The sequence below is a fragment of the Arvicola amphibius genome, chromosome 15, assembly GCF_903992535.2.
Source record: "Arvicola amphibius chromosome 15, mArvAmp1.2, whole genome shotgun sequence".
Taxonomy (NCBI): Eukaryota; Metazoa; Chordata; class Mammalia; order Rodentia; family Cricetidae; genus Arvicola; species Arvicola amphibius.
Window position 1 is genome coordinate 33,378,655 of NC_052061.1, and position 22,217 is coordinate 33,400,871.

Sequence of the window (22,217 nt, forward strand, 5' to 3'; positions counted from 1 at the left end):
TCAAGTATGCCAAAATCGGCATACACATGTATCTCTGCTGAGCCTTCAGCTGGCTAGGTCCCTTCAAAGAGAACAGGATGAAAATCAAATCCTTGTATATCTGTGCCTTCTGATATAGGTGGGGCCCTTATTTACTCTGTTTATCATGTCCAGCCTCAGTCACATTTAGAAGGCATGGAAGTCAAAATGGCATCATTGGATTAGTTTTTCCAGTTCTGCTTCTGCGTAATGAACCCATTTTATAATCTGTATGCTTTCTCTTCACGTCTGCCTAGAGCTTTTCTAGTCTCTAAGTGGCATATGTAATGGTTCCTCTTTATTTCAGAGAATTAGACAAGGTTTACTGTAGAAGAAATGCCCCTCTTCTTTATTATAAGGATTTATTCTTTTTAAGAATTAGAGATGCAGATTCTTGAACAGCCACCTTGTGCTTTAATAGTCTTGTTCTCACTACCACCACCATTCTTAGAGAATTTTAATCTTTTTAGTTAGCATACAAGCTAGTGGGTTCCACTGTGACATTCTTTTTTTTTTTAAAGATTTATTCATTTATTTATTGTGTACACAACATTCTGCCTCCATGTATGCCCACACACCAGAAGAGGGCACCAGATCTCATTACAGATGGTTGTGAGCCACCATGTGGTTGCTGGGCATTGAACTCAGGACCTCTGGAAGAGCAGTCTGTGCTCTTAACCACTGAGTCATCTCTCCAGCCCCAACATTTTCAAATACATATATCATTCTACTTTGTTTGCTGTGCCTTTCTCCCCTTAAGCAGTCCCACCCTCAGTTCTTATGTCCCATTACCCTCTCTTTTTTTCCTTTAGGCCTCTTCTACTCTCATAGGCTCCTTTCAACTTTCATACCATATGTATACATGTATAAATCTATATTTCATGTATGAAAGAAAGCACGAACCTAGCTTAATTATCTCCAGTTCCATCTATTTTCCTGCAAATATCAGAATGTCATTCTTTACAGCTGAATAAAATTCCCTTGTGTATATCTACTACATTATCTATTCATCTGTTGATGTGCTTTTAAGCTGGTTCCATATCTTGGCTATTACGAATAGTGCAGTAATAATCATGGATGTGCAAATATATCTATGGCATGCTGATTTAGAATTCTTTAGTACATAGTGGTTAATTTTCATGGCCAACCTGACCAGAGTTGGAATTACATAAGAGGCACTTTTCTAGGAATGTCTGTGAATATATTTCTAGAGAAATTTAGCCAAGGAAGAAGAGTCGCTTTGAATGCGACAGCACCACCTCATGGTCTATGGTACCTGCCTGAATAAAAAGGAGGCAGGAGCATTAGCGTGCTTCTGCTTTCTGATCTTCTCAGATGTGAGGAGTCCTAGCTTTATGCTTCTGCTCCCAAGAACTCTATCACATGCTGGACTAAATGCTCTTAAACCCTGAGCCAAAACAGATCCTCTTCAGTTGCTTTTATTATTATTAAATGTGTTCATGTGGGTGCTGGGTGCACATGCCATGGCACACACGTAGAGGTCAGAGGGCAACTTTGTGGAATCAGTTCTTTTCTTCCAATTTGACATAGTTTCCATGGATTAAGCCCAGGTCACCAGGCTTGCACAGCAAGTGCCTTTGCCCACAGAGCCATCTGGTGGTCCCTTAAATTGCTTTATACAAATACAAAGTATTTGGTCACAGCATTGAGAAAGATAGTTACAAGGTATATATCCACAAGTGGAGCTAGCTGAGTGGTGTTTCTGTGTTTAGTGCTTTAGAAGTCTCCATAATAGATTTCCGCAGAAGCAGCCCTGATTTAGCATTTGTTGTTGTTTTCTTCTTGTTATTGTAAAATTTAGTTTTATCACTTTTATGCTTTATTCTGTATGCATATGAACATACACATATGTGTGTGGGTGCCATTGGAGGCCAGAAGAGGGTGCTTCATTCCCTAAAGCCTTAGTTACAGGTGGATGTGAGGTACTGGGTATAGGTACCAGGAACGAAACTACAGTCCTCTGGAAGAGCAAAATGTGTTTTTGTTTTTGTTTTAGTTTTTCATACAAGGTTTCTCTCTGCTGGGATTAAAGGTGTGCAACATCACCACCCTATGCAACAAGTGTTCTTAACCATTGAGCATCTCTTCAGCCACAATTTTGTGTTGTTTCTTGAAGGATAGTCATTCTGACTCGATGAGATGGACTTTCAGTGCAGTTTTAATTTGTATTTCTCTGATAGTTTAGTGTGTTGAGCACCTTTTCAAAAGCCACTGGCCGCCTTATGTCACCCTTTGATAACCATCACTTCAGTTCTATTTATTTACCTGATGAATTGCTTTTTAGGCATTTGAGATTTGGAGATTTTTTAAAATTACTTTTTAAAGGATTTATTATGAATACAATGTTCTACCTGCATTCTACCTGCATGTGCATTTGCACCCCTAAAGAGTGCACCAGATCTCATTATAGATGGCTGTGAGCCACCATGTGGTTGCTGGGAATTGAACTCAGGTCCTCTGGAAGAAGAATCAGTGCTCTTAACCTCTGAGCCATCTCTCCAGCCCTAAAATAAATTATTTTAAAAAAGAATTTTATGTATATATGTTAAGCCAGGTGTGTGGCACATGCCTTTGGTCTCAGTAATCAGAATGGTGAGGCAGGAAGATCTCTGAGTTTGAGGCCAGTCTGGTCTGCAGATTGAGCTCTAGGCATGCAGGTAATATATATATATATATATATATATATATATATATACAGATATATATATATATATGTACAGGCAAAACTCATAACTTTTCTGTTATTATTTTTTGAGACAGATTTCTCTGTAAAACCCTGGTTCTCACTATATAGCCCTGGCTAGCCTAGAACTAGAGAAAAAAAGATAAGAAATCCACATGCTTCTGTCTCCTGAGAGCTGGGATTAAAAGCATATATCACCATGTATGACTGATTTACCATTTGTGTGTGTGTGTGTTTTTCTGTGTGTAAAAGTTCTGGCTGTTCCGGCATCTGCTTTGTAGACTAGGATGACTTTGAACTCACTGCCCCCCTGTCCCCTGAGTGCTGGGATTAAAGGTGTGTGCCACTACTGTCTGACTGATTTACCATTTCAATAAGTATAATTCAATGATTTTATGTTTTCTGAGTTGTGCAACTACCACCACAATCATGGAATGTTTTTATCCTCCTTAAAGAAATTCATACTTCTTCTTAGTCTCCCAGCCCTACATAACATTAATCTACTTTATGTCTCTGTCAATTTGCCTTTTCCTCACATTGTCTGCTTTGTTTTTCTTAACATAACGATTCAAGGTCAATTCATGTTGTGACATGTATCATTACTTCATTCCTTTTTATTAATAACCTTTCAATGAGTCAGACAAGGCAGAAAAAAATGTCTTTAATTCCAGCAATTGGGAGGAGAGACAGGTGCATCTCTGTGAGTTCAAGGACATAGTAAGTTCCATGCTAGCCAGGGCTCCAAAGTTAGACACTGTCTTAAACAAAACAAACAAAACTACCAAAATAGTTTCAATGTATGGATATATTCCACTATGTTTATTTATTTATTTGATAGACAAATTCAACTTAACATAGATACAAAGATTCATTTCTAGGCTCCAGTTCTATACTGTGTGTGTGTGTGTGTGTGTGTGTGTGTTGCAATGTCTTAATTAAAAAGTATGTGTCCTAAAATTTAGTTTTTCCTTCAAAAGATTGTTGTAGCTATTTTCTGGGTCCTTTCTAAGGCAGCTGGTTTTTTCGCCAGAACTGTGTTGAATTCGTAGGTGAGTTTAGAGAATATCACCATATTTTTAGACAGGGTCTTACTGTGTAGGTCAGGTTGGCCTAGAACTAGCAACCTTCCCGCCTTAGCTTCTTGAATTGTAGGGTTATAGTTGTGGACCACCATGCTTGAGTATTGTCATTTCCATATTACATTTCTGAAGAGAGCCTATTTTCCCATTTATTTGAGAATTTTAAAAGTTTCTTTCAACAGGGTTCATAAGGAGAGGGTTCATCAGTAAAATGTTTGTCGTGCAAGAATGAGGATCTCAACACCACATAAAATGCTAACTATCATGTAATCCCAGCATTGGAGAGGCAGGAAGGATAATCACTGGAACTCACTGGCTAACCAGTCTAGCTGAATCCAAGAACTCTGATTCAGTGAGAAATTATTCTCAAAATTTGATATAGACAGCAATTGGAAAAGATAACCAATGTCAACATCTGGTACATACGTGCACATATACAAAAAACAATTTAGACGTTCCGGTTTTCAGAGTACAAGGATTATATTTCTTAAATTTGTTAATAAATGTTTTCTTTTTTGATATTATAAACAGAATTATTTATTTTCATTTTCTTTCTCTCAGTGTGTGTGTGTATGTATGTGTGTGCACACACATGCACATGTATGTCCATTCGAGTGACCAAGCCTGTGTGTGTGCATGCAGAGACCAGAGGACAACATCAAGTATTCTGCTCTCTCGCTCATGCTCAGTCCTTTGAGACACTTTCAGTGGAGCTCCTCATTTTTCAGCTAGGCTGGCAGCCAGCAAAACCCCCAAGGACCTTCGTGTCTCTACCCCCAATCAGTGTTGCGGGTACAGGTGAACGTCAGACACACCTAGCTCTTTTACATGGATGTTGAGATCCAAATTCAGATACTCGTGTTTCACAACAGGCGCTCTTTTCTCTACCACCCACCTCTTAATACAGGTCTCACTATGTAGCCATAGTTGGTCTTGAGTTCAGTATGTAGCCTACACTGTCCTCAGACTTGTAGTGATCCTCCTGCCTCAGTCTTCTGAGTTTTGGGATTACGGATGCCTGAAACCATGGCTAGCTTCTTCAGTTTTAATGTGTGAAATAGAATTGTTTTTTAAAACTATACTTCAGTCTTGCTGAGCTCATAACATTGTGTGTGTGTATTCCTTTGCATGTTGTATGCACTTTACCATGTTGTCAGCAACTATGGTTTCATACTGCTTGTCAGGATGCTTTCCATTTATTTCTGTTATATAACTCTCACCTCAATTTTCCTTTAGGAGGAGCCTGGCATGCTGCATGAATCAGCAGAGGACTTGTTTCATTTCAATGTTGGGGGCTGGCATTTCTCAGTTCCCAGAAGCAAACTTGCTCAATTCCCAGACTCACTGCTATGGAAAGAGGCTTCAGCCTTGACCTCTGCAGAAAGCCAGAGGCTGTTCATTGACAGAGACGGCTCCACGTTTAGGCATGTGCACTATTACCTCTACACTTCTAAGCTCTCCTTCTCTAGCTGTGCTGAGCTGAACTTGCTTTATGAGCAAGCCCTGGGGTTGCAGCTGATGCCTTTGCTTCAGGTAAGATGTGCTTCTCCTCCAAGAGTGATGTTTAACAGCACCCCAAAATGTGGCGCTCTTTTCTATATGGGTTTCTGAGGTAACCCTTTAATGGGCAAGTATAACAAATGAGTTAAAACGATGAACAATATACTGAATTGCACTATGGCTTAAGCTTTTTTTTTCTTTGAGACAAGGTTTCTCTTAGCTTTGGTGCCTGTCCTGGAGCTAGCTCTTATAGATAAGGCTGGCCTCAAACTCACAGAGATCCGCCTGCCTCTGCCTCCCGAGTGCTGGGATTAAAGGCTCTTTTGCTTGTTTTTGAGAAGGTCTCACTGTGTAGGCAGGGACCACCGTGACTCTATGACCTCGCAGCCCCTGTTCGCCAAGTGCCACACACCCAGCTCTTAACTGCACAGTTTAACAGAGACTTTTGTCTGAATCTTCTTTATTTCAATCAGCAGCCACAAGGGACCTGAGATGGGAGTTAGTGTTACTGAGAGGGTAGCTTTGGCTCTTCCAAATCTTATTTTAAACTGCTACTTATTTTTTTTTCTTTTTTGAGGTGCTGGGAACAAAACCAAGGCCTTCTGCTTGCTAGGCAAATACTCTACCACTGAGCCACATCTCCAACCCTTGGTTTGTTTTTGTTTTTGTTTTTAGAGACAGGGTTTCTTTGAGTACCCTTGGCTGTCCTGGAACTAGCTCTGTAGACCAGACTGGCCTTGAATTAACAAAGATCTGCCGCCTCTGCCTCCTGAGTACTGGGACTAAAGGTGTGTGCCACCACTGCTGGGACTTTTTTTTAATGTACATTTCTTTAAGATAGTCTATACTGTGGCCCCGGGCTGTTGTGGAAGAACTCATTTTGTAGCATGGGCTGTTCTCACACTCACAACAACCCTTCCAAATGCTAGGGTTATAGGTGTGCACTACCATACCTATAGTAGCCCCTGGATTTTTTTTTGCATTTATTGTTAGTGTGTGTGTGTGGTGTGTGTATGTGGGCATGGATACCATGGTGTTCAGGTAGAAGACAGAACAACTCTATGGAGTCACTTATTTCCTTCCAGTCTTGTGTGGGTTCCAGAGATGGAGCTTAGGTTGTCAGGCTTGTACAGCAAGGGTCTTAACCAGCCAAGACATCTTTCTAGTTCATCCTCAGTACTTTGAGACAGGCTCTCCACTGTGACTCCAGCTATCCTTGAACTTGAAGCCCTCCTCTCTGCCTCCCAAATGCTGAGATTAACAGGCTTGTGTTGTGAACTTTTAAAAGGAAAAAGGCTGTACAACTTCTAGGATTTACTGTGTGCACCATGGCTGCGATTTTAAATCTGTAGGACTCATCAAGACTATTTCTTCTCACCGGCACAGTGTACACAGCTGTAACTGTAGCTACTGAGAATGCTGAAGTGCGATGATTTCTTGAGTGCATGAGTTTAAAACCAGCCTAGGCAATATATGGACAACTCTTTTTTTTAAGGCGTGTGCCACCACCGCCTAGCTTTTTTTTTTTTTAAAAAAAAAAAAAAGATTTATTTATCTATTATGTATACAGTGTCCTGACTACAAGTATGCCTGCAGGCCAGAAGAGGGCACCAGATCTCATTACAGATGGTTGTGAGTCACATGTGGGTGCTTGGAATTGAAGTTAGGAAGAGCAGCCAAAGCTCTTAACCACTGAACCATCTCTCCAGCCCCCAAAGTCTACAGCACCCAGTATTTCCAGATGGTCTCCCACCCAAGTACTAACCAGGCCTGACTCTCCTTAGCTTCTGAGAGCAGATGAGATTGGGTGTGATCAGGGTGTTGTGGCCATAGACAGGACAACTCTTATTTAAACAAAACCAAATCAAACTTCTCATTGTGCCTATTAGGTACTCAATATTTACTTCAGCAAAGCAAAAATTCTTCAATTTGCAGAATCCTTTCTTTGCCTTCACTTCTTTATTTTTCAAGAGACTTTTTGTTTTTGTTTTGTTTTGAGATGGGGTCTCACAGCTCTGGTTCTCCAGGAACTCACTGTGTAGAGCAGACTACAGGCTGGCCCCAAACTCAGATCTACCTGCTTTTCCTCCTACGTGCTAGGATTAAAATGTGCTAGGGACACTACACCCAACCCAAGAGCCTTTCAAAAAATTTTTTTTTATTTTTTTTAAAAAATGCTTTCTGTTCATTTGTTTGTTTGAAGATTCATTTATTTTATGTGTATGTGTGTCTGAGTATTTGTATGTACATCATATGTATACAGGCACCTGTGGAGACCAGAAGAGGGCATCAGATCTTCTGCAACTGAAGTTTGAGGTAACTGTGAGCAGCCCCTGTGGATGCTGGGAACTGAACCTGGGTCCTCTGAAAGAGTAGCAAGTCCTTTTAACTGTTGAACCCAAGAGACTTCTTTTCATTTCTTTATTTTGTTTTTGTTTTTAGCCCTGTTTTTGAACCAGAGTCTCTTTCTGTGGCTCTGGTTGGCCTGAAACTCTCTATGTAGATCAGCCAGATTTCAAACTCACAGAGATTTGCCTGCCTCTGCCTCCCAAGTGCTGGTGATTAAAGATGTTACCATACCCTTTTTTGTGTGTGTGGGATTTGAAACTTATTGTGGCTCAAGTTAACCTAGAATTTGCTGTGTAACCAGTGGTGATCTTGAACTCCTGGTCTTCCTGCTTTCTCCTCTCGCTTATACCACCACACCTTTTTGTATTTTTATTTTTTATTTTGAGAAAGGGTCTCAAGTAGTCCACACTGGCCTTGAACTAATTATACAGCTGAGGAGGACCCTTAATTTCATTTTCTTGCTTTTGCTTCTCATGTGCTGGGATTAACAGCCTCTATACAATGTGCTTCCTTCAAAAAAAAAAAAACCTTTGGTTTTATGATTTTCACTGTGTGTATGTGTCTACGTGTGCACACACACATATGGCTACAGATCCTCATGAATGCTAGAAATGGTACTGGATTCTGTGGAGCTGAGTTGTATGTGGTTGTGAGATGCCCAACTTTGGGCTGGAAAATGAACTCAGTCCTCTGCAAGAGCAGCAAATGCTTTTACCATTGAGTAGGTCTCTCTAGCATACTCCTTCCTTCCTTCCTTGCTTCCTTCCTTTCTTTCTTCCTTCCTCCTTACCCCCCTTTCTTTTTAGGGGGGGATGTGGATTCAAGGCAGGGTTTCTCTGTGTAACCCAGGCTGTTCTGGAACTACAGCAGGCTGGTCTTGAATTTAAAGATCTGCTGGACTCTCTGTCCCTGAGTGCTGGAATTAAAAGGCATGCACCACCACTCCCTCCCCAGCTGCACCTTTTTTCTTATTTTAAGAGCTTTAAATATCTTTACTGATAAGGCATCAAAGTATGATGGAAAATGGAAGCATTACTTTCAAGTTTTCTCCAAGCCACAGAGATAAAAACTGTGCTTAGTTTATTTGGTAGTTTTTGAGCAAGGATTGTTTTTTTTAAACTGGAAAAACTAAATATTATGACTGGAAAGGAGATCTGGGCATGTTCTATATCAATCCCACTGTCTGAACAAGGTGTTGTTTATTCTATTTCCATAAGGACTAGCCCATCAGCTATGGTGTGTCTCTGTATACCACTAATTATGCCTTTCCAATACCGCTTGGGAGAAAATGACTTAGACTGTGTGTGTCTGGGTCGGGGAGAGGCCATTTATTCCGTAGTGTGTGTGCTTGTGCATGATCCTTGGTAAACAATCCAGTGTCTTCTCTGACGTTATTAGATATTTAGAAATCCAAAAACCCTTAGCACACTGCAGTGCAAGGTGTAGGTCTCTTGTTTTTTTTTCAAACTTTCCACTTGAATCTAAATTTTTGTAAACTTCTTTAGGAGTAAAGTACTAGAAATGCTTGCATGTGGCTTCAAAACCATTGAAATGGCCTGGCATGTTAGGATTGCTCATGGCTCTGTGCCAAGGCACCTTTTTGTGTAGAGAAGAAGTAGCTTGTTTATTGCAGAAAATCAAAGAGATCAAGGCAATATTTCAGAGAATAATTTAAAAGAATACAAGCTTCTTATATAAACAGTTTATTACGCTCTTTAGCCCCTTTGCTGTCCTTACTTCCTAAACCGAAACAAAAATATATCTGGGAGTCAGCTTCCAAGTAGGAGGCAACAACTCAGAGGCCAATGAGTTGGTCTGATTCCAGAATTCCAAGATGTGTGAGTAGCAGAATTTGAAGAATTATGTGGATCTGCCTCCCTAAGACAGACTGTGAAACAAGTGCTTACGTTTCGGAAATGGTGTTTTCAAAGAAACAAACATTTGTGCTGGCCCAGCCAAAGTGGTATTTATTCATTGAAGCAGAATGTAAATACAGCTGGGAGTCAGCAGCCGCCTCAAGCAAGTCAACTGCCTCACACACTTCCACCATTTTCCCCACTGCTGAGGCCTATCCAGCAGTGAGAGGCTTGCCTAATGAACAAGCACTGCTTGCAGAAAACGAAGTCTTGCCAATTCTTATCTAAAGACTCTCCTTAAGCAGTACCACTTCAATATTTAACTATGACTTAATGAGAGCATTCTGGATTCCAGTTATTATTCCTATGGATTTTAGGGAAAACAAAGAATGGTACAACAAAATATAATGTAAGCCATGTATGTGGGTGACATATGTAATTATATGTATTTCTTTTAAGAAGTGGGGTATCTCACTATGTTGCCTCAGCTAGCCCTGTACTCCTGGATTCCACTGATCCTCCTGCCTCAGCCTCCCAAGTCACTGGAGGACTATGGGTACATGCAGTAACATCTAGTTTCATAGGTGTTGTTCAAATTTTTTAGTAGACAAAAATTAAAAGTATAAGGAAATGAGTGAAGCCAATTTGATGATTTATTTTATTTAACTTAATTTTTCTTTTTATTTTTCTTATTTTGGTTTTTTGAGACAGGGTTTCTCTGTAGTTTTTGGTGCCTGTCCTAGAACTAGCTCTTGTAGGCCAGGCTGGCTTCGAACTCAGAGATCGAAGTATGGGATTAAAAGCGTGCACCACCACCGCCCAGCTTAACCAAGTATTTTCAAAGTTTTAAATATGATACTTTTTTCTTGTTTTATACCAATTTTCCATATCATATGTTTTTAATATTTAGCACACCTTAGATTTAGGCTACTGCAGTTTAAGAACTGGATAGTAGTCACAGTGACTACCGTATTGAATAGCACATATCTGAATTGTTCCAAATTATTAGTGCTCCTTACTACAGAGTTCTTCAAAATTAGTACCTAACAATAAAATAAAACTTGGCTCCTGCTGATTGTCTTATTCAATCAAAAGATTGCTATTTTTGCTCAAGATAATCTGTAACATGCTAGGCTTTATTGAAAGGCAGTGTGGAAAGCTGGCATGGTACTTGGGAGGCTGAGATGGAAGGATCATAAGTTCAAGGCTAACCTTGGCTACTAGCAAGAACCTACCTCAATAAATAAACAAATACTTTAAAAGGACAAAAGAGAGAAGAAAAGTCGTGTCGCAGAATGAACCACCAAGCAGGGTGAGATGGAAAGCTTCTGGGAGACAGGTGCCTGAGCTCACACTGAGGCTCTGATCTCTGTCCATCATTCCCTACATACCTACCCTATCTGAGTCCTGCTCTGTTTCCCTGCCCTTCTATATACCCGACCTGCACCTCTCACCTCTCACCTCTAAAAAGTACACTGAAGTCTCTGATTCTAATCAGAATACTTAATATGTTTGGACAACCAACCACATGCCAGATTATGAAGATAAAAGAAATGGAGTAGGAAGCCATATAATATAAGGGGGTGGAGGGAGGGAGAGAGAGTAAATGGAAAAAGGCACAGATTGTAAGATTTTATATATACGTATGTATAGGCTTGCCCCCCTCCATTTTCAGTACTTGACATTAAAAACAGATTTTTTGGATGTTAGGTAATCACTGTACCACTGAGCCATATCCGCAGTCCTGATTCTACCTACATAATTACAGATAGAATGAGTCTATTTTAGGATTGTTTTTATGCCATTTCTGGATGTGGTAGCTTGTGCCTATAATCCCAGAACTTGGATGCTAAGGCAGAAAGAAGAATTGTGAGTTCGAGGCTAGTCTTGGCCATAAAATGAGATCTCAAGAGACTAAAAAAGAAGAGTGAGAGATAGAATAAGATAAATTTATAGAGAAAAAATTAGATTTAGTGACTACTCAGGACTGGATTGTGGCATAGGAAGGATAGGTTGGATAAAAAACAGACAATAGCAATTCAGAGTGCAAGGTTTCTTTCTGGGGCACCAAAATAGACAGTGGTAATGGTTGAACAGCTATGCAAACATACCAAACCCCAGTGAATTGTTTGTACCCTTTAAACTGGCATGCTTTAGCTGGGCCAGGTGGTACAGGTCTTTAACCCCAGCTATCTGGAGAGCTGAACAGGATGGTCTCAAGTTCAAGACCAAATCGAGTAATCCAGTAAGACTGTAGAGGAACCGGGGATAAGGCTGGGGCTGTAGCTTAGTATTAAAATGCTTGCCTAGAACCGCACAAGGCCCCTGATTTGATCTCCAGTTTTCCTAAATGTGAGTCTTGAGTATGTAAAATAAAGTTGTTGGGGTCAGAGAAATGGGTAGTAGTGCTTATTCGGTGCTTACAAGTGCTTGCTAAGCTCTTACAGATGACCCAGGTTCAGTTCCCAGCACCCACATACTTACACACAACCACCTGTAACTCCAGTGCCTGGGGATCTGACACTTTGTTCTGGCCTCTACTGAGTCCTGCATGCACACAATGCACATAAATCCATACAGGAACACATGTGCAAATAAAAAATAAGTAAGAAAATCTTGAAAATAAAGTTGTAAGGAAAAAAATCAGTGGCTGCTGGCTTGACAATATATCAGAGTCTATAAACTATATAAGTCATGGACCAAATCCCATCCACTCCTGTGTGTGTGTGTGTGTGTATGTGTGTGTGTGTGTGTAGCCCATGAGCTAAGCATGTTTTCTTTTAATGTCCATGACCGAAAAAAAGTCAAATTTCAATGCTCATTGCTAAAGTTTCACTGGAATAGAGCCAAGCTCATCTGTTTGTATATTGTTTTCGGCTGTTTTTGAACTACAAAAGAGTTGAGTATTTGAATTGACAGAGACCATATGGCTAGCAAAGTCTAAAATATTTAGTTTCTGGCCTCTCACGAGGGAAAAAATGTGTTTACTCCTGGCCTACATTCAATAGGGGCAAGGGAAGGAGCAGGAAGATTAGCGAGGAAGCTCCGGCAGCACCCAGACCGGTGGTCCTCAACCTTCCTTTAATACAGTTCCTCGGGTTGTGCTGACCCCAACCATAAGATTATCTTCATCGCTGCTTCATAGCTGAATTTTGCTACTGTTATGAATCATAATGTAAATAGCTGTGTTTTCAGCTGGTCTTAGGCAACCCCTGTGAAAGGGTCATTCAACCCCCAGAGAGGTGGCAACCATAGGCTGAGAACCGCTGATGCCCATGAAAGATACTGAGGGCTTGGTCTTGAGTGGTGAGAGAAATGGTTTAAATCCTGGATGTGTCTTGATGGATTTGCTAGTGAATGGGATGCAGGACATGAAAGCATGAACAACTTTTGTTTTTACTCTAAGCAATCAGGTAAATGGTGAAAAGGTGGTAAATTCAAGTGGAGAGAGCGAGGGGGTCACTGGATACACAGGTATGGAGTTCATGGGAACACTTGGGACTAGACATAGAATCTTGGAATCATCAGAGCTCATGTGTAAATCTGTGAACCTGAAAGTTTCAGAATGTTGTATGTTGTTCACAGGGGAGATATAAAGTAGTCATTGCCAGTCCGTACATAAACATCCTTAGGCTTCCTAAAACTCTCTGTGTAATTTGAGAAGCCCTCTTAAACTTAACCTGCTCTGAGCCTATCACTTGCCATTAGACTGATTAGGAGTTACAGCTGCTCCAGAAGAACGTGAAGTTTCTCTTCAGGGTCACTCACAAGAGTTTAAGGTTCAGTGCAGACTATTGGTTCACTTTTACAGGCCTGTGAAGCCCGCTGAAGACTGGATATAGGGCTTCACTCATGCTGACAAACACTCTACCACTAAACTACACCTTAGCCCAACTTTTCCTATTTCACTGCCTTCTGAAAACCTCAAAGTTTGAACCATAAGTTGTTCTATATGCCAGCAATCTGCTACCAGTAAAGAATCAAAATATACCTACATTCTTTGTGTTTAAGGGAGTCAGGGAGTTTTTATGTTGATTACACAAGTGACATCTTTAGTAAAATAGGCCAGTGGCAGTCTCACATTTCCTGTTATGATGTGAGACAGATTACCTTGTGATCTTGGAGAAGAATATGTGAATGGCAGATAGTCATTCCAACAATGAGGCTTATGGGCAACAATGGATAAGTGGACAACTCAAGTGTAAAATCCTTGAAATGGCTTCAAGGGTCCCCACAGACTGTTCCTTCTGCTCACAATGGCTCATATCACAAATATATATACACAGTCATATACATATATGTACATACACTCACACACGCACACACTGAAGTTCAATCATATCCCTAATTATCCCATATGCTTACTTTTTATGCCCCTGCACTCTTTCTTAAAAAAAAATTCCCATTTTAAATTTTGTTATAAATGTAGCCTGTAGGAAGCCTACCCTAATATTTCCAGACAAAGTTAAAGTGTTTGTTGATCTGTTCTTATAACAATGCTAATTCTGTTGGGATCATGTTTTTGTATGTCTTTCTCCTTTTCTGGTTTATATTTTTATGCTTGCATTCCCAATATTTTTCAAAGTATACATCTATAGGCATTTAGTTATCTTCTGGGAGATGGAGACTGGACCCACCTCTACAGAGTGAGGTAGCTAGAACCAGCAATAGAGAGACAAGTCTGAAATATTGAGAGTTGTGCCTTATTTGGCTTTTTTATATGCATATCCTTTTGGCTTAATAATCTTGCTTCCTTTTCACTTTAGGGCCGTGCAGGCACTCATCCTGACCCAGAAGTCAGGGATTTATTTGTTGGTTCCTTGATCTCTTTTACCATCGTGTTCCTCCCAATAGCCCATAGGCATCCAAAACCTATCACTGGTTTTTGTTTGTTTGTTTGTTTGTTTGTTTGTTTGTTTTTCGAGACAGGGTTTCTCTGCAGCTTTAGAGCCTGTCCTGGAACTAGCTCTTGTAGACCAGGCTGGCCTCGAACTCACAGAGATCTGCCTGCCTCTGCCTCCCGAGTGCTGGGATTAAAGGCGTGCGCCATCACCGCCCGGCCCCATCACTGTTTTGAAAACCCTGTTAAGTCCAAAGGCTCTGCCAGCAGGGTGTTTTTTGTCAGCCCTCTTTCAACAACATACTTGCCCCTGCACCATTGGTTTTACATTGTTTCTGACTTATTTTTCACTACTATCTAGGCCCAGAGCAACATCAGCTGCCCTTATATTAGCCATTAGCCTTCTGAATTCCAGTCTGTATTTCTCTAATGAAATCCTCCATTGGCCAGGCACAGTGGCGCATGTCTGTAATTCCAGAATTTGGGAGGGTGAGGTTGGAGAACTGCAGCAAGTTCTAGAAGAGCCTGGGCTTTATTGAAAGAAGAGACCTCCCTCCAATAGCTTTCCATTCATAACATACGAAGAGAAAATTCCAAAAAGTAATAGTCGGGTAGTGCCGCGCACCGTGCCCCTGTGTCTGCGTTTGGTGCGCATGAACCGTTACCGAGCTTCAGGCAAAGGGCAGGAGGTTAAACTACACACACACACACACACACACACAGAGAGAGAGAGAGAGAGGGAGAGGGAGACGGAGACGGAGACGGAGACGGAGACGGAGACAGAGACAGGGGTCATCCTTGAATTCCCCCAGAATGCCCCCTTTATTGTGTTCAGGGGCAGATTATATAGAGAGAGCCACGCCCCAGCCAAATCCACCAGAAACCACTCTCCTGCCATCAGGAACTCCTGAAGATCTCGTGCTCAGTGCAGCTGTAGGCACTCAGATCAGGGGATTACAAGAAATTCAGGATCTGAGATCTCACTGCTCCCAACAGGGTAGATGAAAGTAGACCTGAAGTCAACCTACAGGAAACCAGCCGTATGCTCTGTGACAGCTTGAGCCAGTAAAGCCAAAAGCCCCTGGAAGCGAGGCTCCCTGGAGTGTTTTTATTCGTGTATTCTTTCAACAGAAAATGCACTGGTGTCCCATTTCTAGCAGAGAACAAAACAAGCAAAGTCCTTGGGGTCTCAGGAAGGTTATACTATTAGAGAGCTGACAGAGCATAAATAAGTAGGTGAGGGAGTTGGGGGATGTTTTGTGGTTTCTTAAAGCATCCTAATGTCTTCCTGTGAGCAGAGGTCTTACACTTCTAAATATCAGAGCAAGGACTCACCGAGAGAGTTCAGGAAACAACCTTGTTGAAGCTCCTGGGCCTAGCTGCTTACCTTGACCCCTTCAGTTAATACATACCATGTCCTCACTGGCTGGCTGGGATTGCAATGTTTGTAGATTTTGTGTGAACTCTCCTTCTAAAGATTTGTCAAACATGCCAGGCAGTAGTGGTATGTACCTTTAATCCCAGCGCTAGGGAAGCAGAGGCAGGTGGATCTCTGTGAGTTCAAGGACAGCCTGGTCTACAAAGTGAGTTCAAGGACAGCCTGTTCTACAGAGTGAGTTCCAGGACAACCAGGACTACACAGAGAAACCCTGTCTGTGTATCCTAGCCTGTGCCTGTGGTTTTGGATAGTCAGGAGCTACATCAGTGTGTGAGTGCGGTCCACTTCTCTGTCAGTTCCTTTGGCCTTTCTTTCCAGAAAACTCAACCCTCCAGCTCCACAGTTTCATGCAGTCTTGCACATAACATAGTGTAAGCACTTCCTCTCTATGAGGGTCTAGACTAGAAGACTGGGTACATGAACCCAGCCAGCCCCCTGCAGGCACCTGATGACAAAGGAAAGAAGTGTCCTGGGTTCAACCAAAAGCTTGTGGAGAGAAGTGTGTATGTGTCTGTGGTAACAAAGGGGCAGCAAGAATGACTTGCTCCAGACTCTGCAGCCTGAGAAATGGGAAGAGGAATTTTCTGGGCAGAGAGAATAGCATACATAAAGTTGAGGTAGGGTGGTGAGATAGGGTGGGAGGACAGGGAAGATAGCTTGGTCAGTCTCCAGAACCCATATAAAAATGTCAGACATGGCTGGGCAGTGGTGGTGCATGTCTTTAATCCTCAGCAGAGACAGGTGGATCTCTGAGTTCGAGGCCAGCCTGGTCTACAGAGTGAGTTCTAGGACAGCCAGGATGGTTGCATGACAAAACCTTGTCTTGAAAAACAAAACAAAAACAAACAAACAAAATGTCAGGCATGGTGGCATAGGTTAATAATCCTAACACTGTAGTGGACGTAGGAGGCTCACTGGGGCTCACCAGTCAGCCAATCTACGTAACTGGTGAGCTCCAAACTAATGAGAGATCCTGTCTCAAAAGAAGTAGATGATATTCCTGAGCATGATACCTTGATGTGCATGCATGTGGGTACACACACACACCTGAGAGTGTATGGGCAGAGGATAGTAGAAGGATTTGGAGTAAATGTGCCTAGAATTAAAATGATAGACTTAAAGGACAGAATCAGAACTCAAACCTGTGTTTGTTCTGTTTCAAGGCCCTCATGCTGCTCCCATCGATTGTGTAGGGACTTATGTGCAATGCTAAGGGGGGGTCTGGACTGAATCCCACAGGCAATAAGGAGCACTGACTTTTTTTTTTTTTTTTCGAGACAGGGTTTCCCTGTAGTTTCTAGAGCCTGTCCTGGAACTAGCTCTTGTAGACCAGGCTGGCCTCGAACTCAGAGATTCGCCTGTCTCTGCCTCCCGAGTGCTGGGATTAAAGGCGTGCGCCACCACCGCCCGGCGAGCACTGACTTTTTAAGATGGGAATGATTTGGATTATTTAGTACATTTTAAAGGTTATGGTATGGAGAAAACTCAGGGATAGGTAAGGAGAGAAAATGGAGAGGAAGGAGACAGAATCTAGGGCTTGCTAGCAATCTATTTGGCTGGCGATTCAGTGAGTAATAGTCAAGTAACAGTCCCTAGTTTAAATCTTTTTATCTTAGTTAGGGTTTCTATTGCTGTGCTGTGATAAAACAAACAAAAACAACAACAACAACAAAAACATGACCATAAACACTTTGGTGAGGAAAGGGTTTATTTCATCTTACAATTCTCAGGTGCACTCCATCACCTAGGGAAGTAATATTTCAGGAGGTAATATTTCAATAGGAGCAGAAGCCATGGAGGAGGGCTGCTTACTGACTTGCTCCTGCTGGCTTTCTGTTTGCTTTGCTTCTTTCCCTCCTTCCTTCCCTCCTTCCTTCTTTTCTTCCTTCCTTCCTTCCTTTCTTCCTTCCTTCCTTCCTTCCTTCCTCTTCCTTCCCTTTCCCTTCCCTCCCTTTCTTTCTTTCCTTCCTCCTTCCTTTCTTTTTATCTTTTCAAGACAGGGTTTCTCTGTGTAGTCTTGGCTGTCCTGGAACTGTTCTATAGACCAGGCCGATCTCGAACTCAGAGATCCGCTTGCCTCCCAAGTACTGGGATTAAAGGTGTGTGCCATCACAACTTTCAGTTTGCTTTCTTATATAACTCGGGACCACCTACCCAGAGTTGGCACCTCCCACAGTGAGCTGGGCCCTCCCACATCAATCATCAACCAAGAAAATGCCCATAGACTTGCCCAAAGACCAATCTGGTAGGAACATTTTCTCATTTGAGGTTCCTTCTTCCCAAATGACTCTACCATGTGTCAAGTTGACATAAAACCAAACACTCCTCTGGCTCCTAAAATATCACAAGAAAATCCACCAAACCAACTAACCTAGGCTCATAGGGGCCCGCAGAGACTGCACCAACAACCAGGGAGCCTCTGCATATATGTTACAGTTGTGTAGCTTGGTCTTCATGTAGGACTCCTAAAAGCAGAATCAGGGGCTATCTCTGACTCTTCTGCCTGTTTCTGGGACCCTTCCTCATACTAGGTTATTTCATCCAACCTCAATATGAGGGAGGTGCCTGGTCTTACTGCCACTTGATAAGTCATGTTTGGTTGATATCCATGGGATGCCTGCCTACCTTTTTCTGGAGAGAACCAGAGTGGATGGGGGATGGGCAGAGAGCAGAGGAGAGGTGGGGGAAGGGACTTGGAGGAGAGGAGGGAGGGGAAACTGCAGTTGGAATGTAAAAACAGAAAAACAGCCAAAACATCTTTCAAGGATTTTTATTAACCATGAGAACCACCCAGACTCCTCAGGCAGCTTGCGTGGTCCTCTGCTCTCTGGCAGAGGTGTGTGACTGAATGTGTACCTCTACCCACTGTGCCCGATCCTGTCCTTCCTGGGCACAGTCACCATTTTCCTTCCTTTGTCCTACTTCTCAGCAGAAATACTGTCAAGCCGTCCTCCTTCATCTTGATTCACTGGGTTTCCCCATTTACCATGCATACTCTGTTCCGACTACTCTACTAGGTCACCATCCTGGCACCAGGGAGCTGACACTTTGACATGGAAGCTAAAGTTGTGTGCATACCTAAACTGAGAGAGAATGAAAAGCTGGGTCCCTTTTAATGAGGTGTAAATTGTCCCAGGGTTCCTGAGGATCCATACATTTGTAACTGATGCTCATTCTTGCCTCACGGTATGCAAACTGTTGGCTTCCATATCCATATGTGTGTTCATGTGATTGTACAAGTGGACACGTGTGCACATGTATGGGTTGCCCATGGAGGTCGTCCAGCTGTCATCCTCAATTGTTCACCAACTTTTTTTTTTGAGTCGGAGTCTCTCACTGTACCTGGAGCTCAACAACTCAGTTGGACTGTCTCTACCTTCCCAATACTAGGATTACAGATATGTGCTGTCGTACCTTTAGCATGGCCTCTAGAGAGGTTCTGAGGCTTGTGCATCAGCAAGCTAGTGAACCATCTCCCCAGTCCTTTCATGCCTTTCTTTCCCCCAAGCCAAGAACTCTTTGAATCTAAGCAGAAAGAAGCCTAGCAAAGTACAGTGAGTATTTGTCAAGACTCCCTTCCCAATAGTCCACATATGCAGTCTCCTTCATTACTTGGTGTTCCAGGAAAATACTCCCCATAACCCTGCCATGGCCACCGATTTTCCCACTCTGGCTGGCCTGCCTCCTTTTTGAGACCTTAATCAGTTATGAGAGGGCCAGTTCCTACAAATGGCCACCAGAGGGCTCTTCTCAATACTTGGGATCCCACCAGCAAACTCACAAGGACTTCCCACCTGGGTAACTAGCAATTATAAACAGGTTCTTTTGTTATTATTGAATCAGAGGTTTTCTATCTGTTACAAGGTTCTTAGAGGAGAATGCTGATCATATATATGTATGGTGCCTATAAGGATCACTTGTCCTGTTGTGTCCAACAGTTTATTAGAAAAATACTATCTTCTAGAGTGAGGTCAGAAAATTTTGGTTTAATGCTATGATGATAATCTGTTCCCTGCATGACTGTAGAAGGAGAAATCCTTGGGTAAGGGTGGAATGAAGATCCCTAAGCCACCTCTGCCCTGGTGTTCAGCCTTACTTAGGTGGGACGATCCAATGCAGGTCACTGGTTCATTCAAACCAAGATTCTCTGGCTGGAGAGATGGCTCTGACATTAAGAGTACTGACTGCTCTTCCAGAGGTCCTGAGTTCAATTCCCAGCACCCACATGGTGGCTTACAGCCATCTGTAATGAAATTTGGTGCCCTCTTCTGGCCTGCAGGCATACATACAGATAGAACACTGTATACATAATAAATAAATCTCAAAAGAAAGAAAGGAAGGAAGGAAGAAAGAAGGAAAGAAAGAAAGAAAAATTTCCCAACTTAAAAAAGAAAATTATATAACCCTGTGTCAGGGTTTTATTATATCTTAATCTCACTGTTAGACTACTTTCTGGAATGAGGATGAATACACAAAATGAGCAAATCACACAAATCACAAAAGATCAGGGTCTTTGAACTATTAAAGACAATACCAGAAGATACTAAGTTTCAAATGACTTGAACAGAAATTACTCTGTAGCTGGGCATGATGGGAAACACCTGTACCTCAAGGCTTAGGCGATCAAGGCAGCAAATGTCACAAGTCCACCCTTGGCTATGCCGGTACATAGTGAGTTTGAGGTCAGCCTGTGCTACACGAGGTCCTGTCTCAGAAACACAAAAGAAAAGTCAGGTGGTGGCATATGCCTTTAATTCCAGCACTAGAGAGGCAGGGGACGGAGGCAGGATGCAAGAGGCAGAGGCAGGCAGTTCTCTGTGAGTTTGAGGCCAGCCTGGTCTGCAAAGTTGACCAAGAGAACCAGGACTGTTAACTAGAGAAACACTGTCTTGAAAAAAAAGCGGGGGGTGGGGGATCTTTTTAGATTTTTCAGGAAAAAATGTCCTGTTATTTGACATAAATTAGGAAAAAAAAGAATTGCCTCAAACTCAGAAGAAAAATAATCATTGGGCTTTTATTACTATGCCATCTTACAACTTTACATTTTTACATTTTGTGATTGATTCAGTCTATTTTCGAATACTGTCCCAAGCAAATCAGATAGTATTTTTCTGGGTACTCAAGTATAAAGAAAAGTTGGCTACGAGGTTTGGATTTTAAAGGCAGCACTCTTCTTTATGTGACAGACCCTAGATAATCTGAAGGAAGGGAAGCACCACCTTCGTGTGCGGCCTGCAGACATTCCTGTTGCAGAGAGAGCATCTCTGAACTACTGGCGGACATGGAAGTGCATTAGCAAACCCTCCGAGTTTCCAATCAAAAGCCCAGCCTTCACAGGTACAGTCATGAGTAGGCTACAGTGAAGTCACCAATGCCCTCACTCCTCACCTCAGCAGAAGCTGACCTCCATCTCAGCTAGCTCTGGTGACATCTCTATTCCTCAGTCATCTGTTTTGACCTAGTACTGGTCACCTGTCCTCTGCATGGCTGCTTGCCTACTGGAACTCAGTAGCCTGCTCCATTCCATTCTGCTGCATCTCAGCTTCATTTAGGCTGGATGATGTTTTCCAATCTCTCCTAAAAATTAAGGCTCCATCATCATTTCAAATTACCTCCAGCCACCATACAAAGATAACCAAGTGATCTCAGGCTTCTAAGTCCCTTGCAGTATAGGCAGGCCTGTGGTGGGACATCAGGAATTCATGGTTATTAATAGGTTCTAGGCTTCCAGAGGAGTCAAAAGCATTTATCTCATTTGTAGTTAACAGAAGTTGGTTTGGTCAATTAATTAGAGACCATGGAGGGAATAGAGTCATAGAGAGACGACTCAATGGTTAAGAGCATTGTTTTTGATGAGGACCCAGCACCAACATGGCAGCCCACAACTGTCTTAACTCCAGTTCCAGAGAATCTGATGCCCTCATCTGGCCTTTATATGGTGCACATATATACATACAGGCAAAATACCCACACTTATAGATACAAATAAATCCTTTTATTAAAGACTTGTTTATATGTGTGTGTGTGTGTGTGTGTGTGTGTGTGTGTGTGTTCTGCCTGCACACCAGAAGGGGGCATCAGATCTCATTACAGATGGCTGTGAGCCACCATGTGGTTGCTGGGAATTGAACTCAAGACCCCTGGAAGAACAACCAGTGCTGTTAACCTCTGAGCCATCTCTCCAGCCCCGATAAAAATAAATCTTAAAGAAGAGACATGGATAACTGAATTTAGTGACTTTGGGTACATAAGCCAAAATGTCATATCATTCAAAATCTGTTTACTGTCTGTAGAAAAAACAACGATTCAAAACAGATTTTTTTGTGCCTAGCTTCCCAGAACACTCCTTCTTAACCCAAAGTCTACATCTGGAAAGAGAAAAGGGGGAAAGAAGCACATGGCAGAGACTGTCCCCTGGTGGTCCCCCCCCATC

The 22,217-nt window shown here is 42.1% G+C and overlaps 1 protein-coding gene across 1 annotated transcript in view; it reads left to right on the forward strand.

Moving 5' to 3' along the window:
• Positions 1-2,690: 2,690 nt before the first annotated feature.
• Kctd19 (potassium channel tetramerization domain containing 19) overlaps positions 2,691-22,217 on the forward strand; it is a 31,538-nt gene continuing 12,011 nt past the window's right edge. The window contains exons 1-3 of the mRNA XM_038312342.1: positions 2,691-2,696; positions 5,038-5,334; positions 20,971-21,121. Coding sequence (XP_038168270.1) covers positions 2,691-2,696; positions 5,038-5,334; positions 20,971-21,121 — 454 coding nt within the window. The remainder of the gene's footprint in view (positions 2,697-5,037; positions 5,335-20,970; positions 21,122-22,217) is intronic.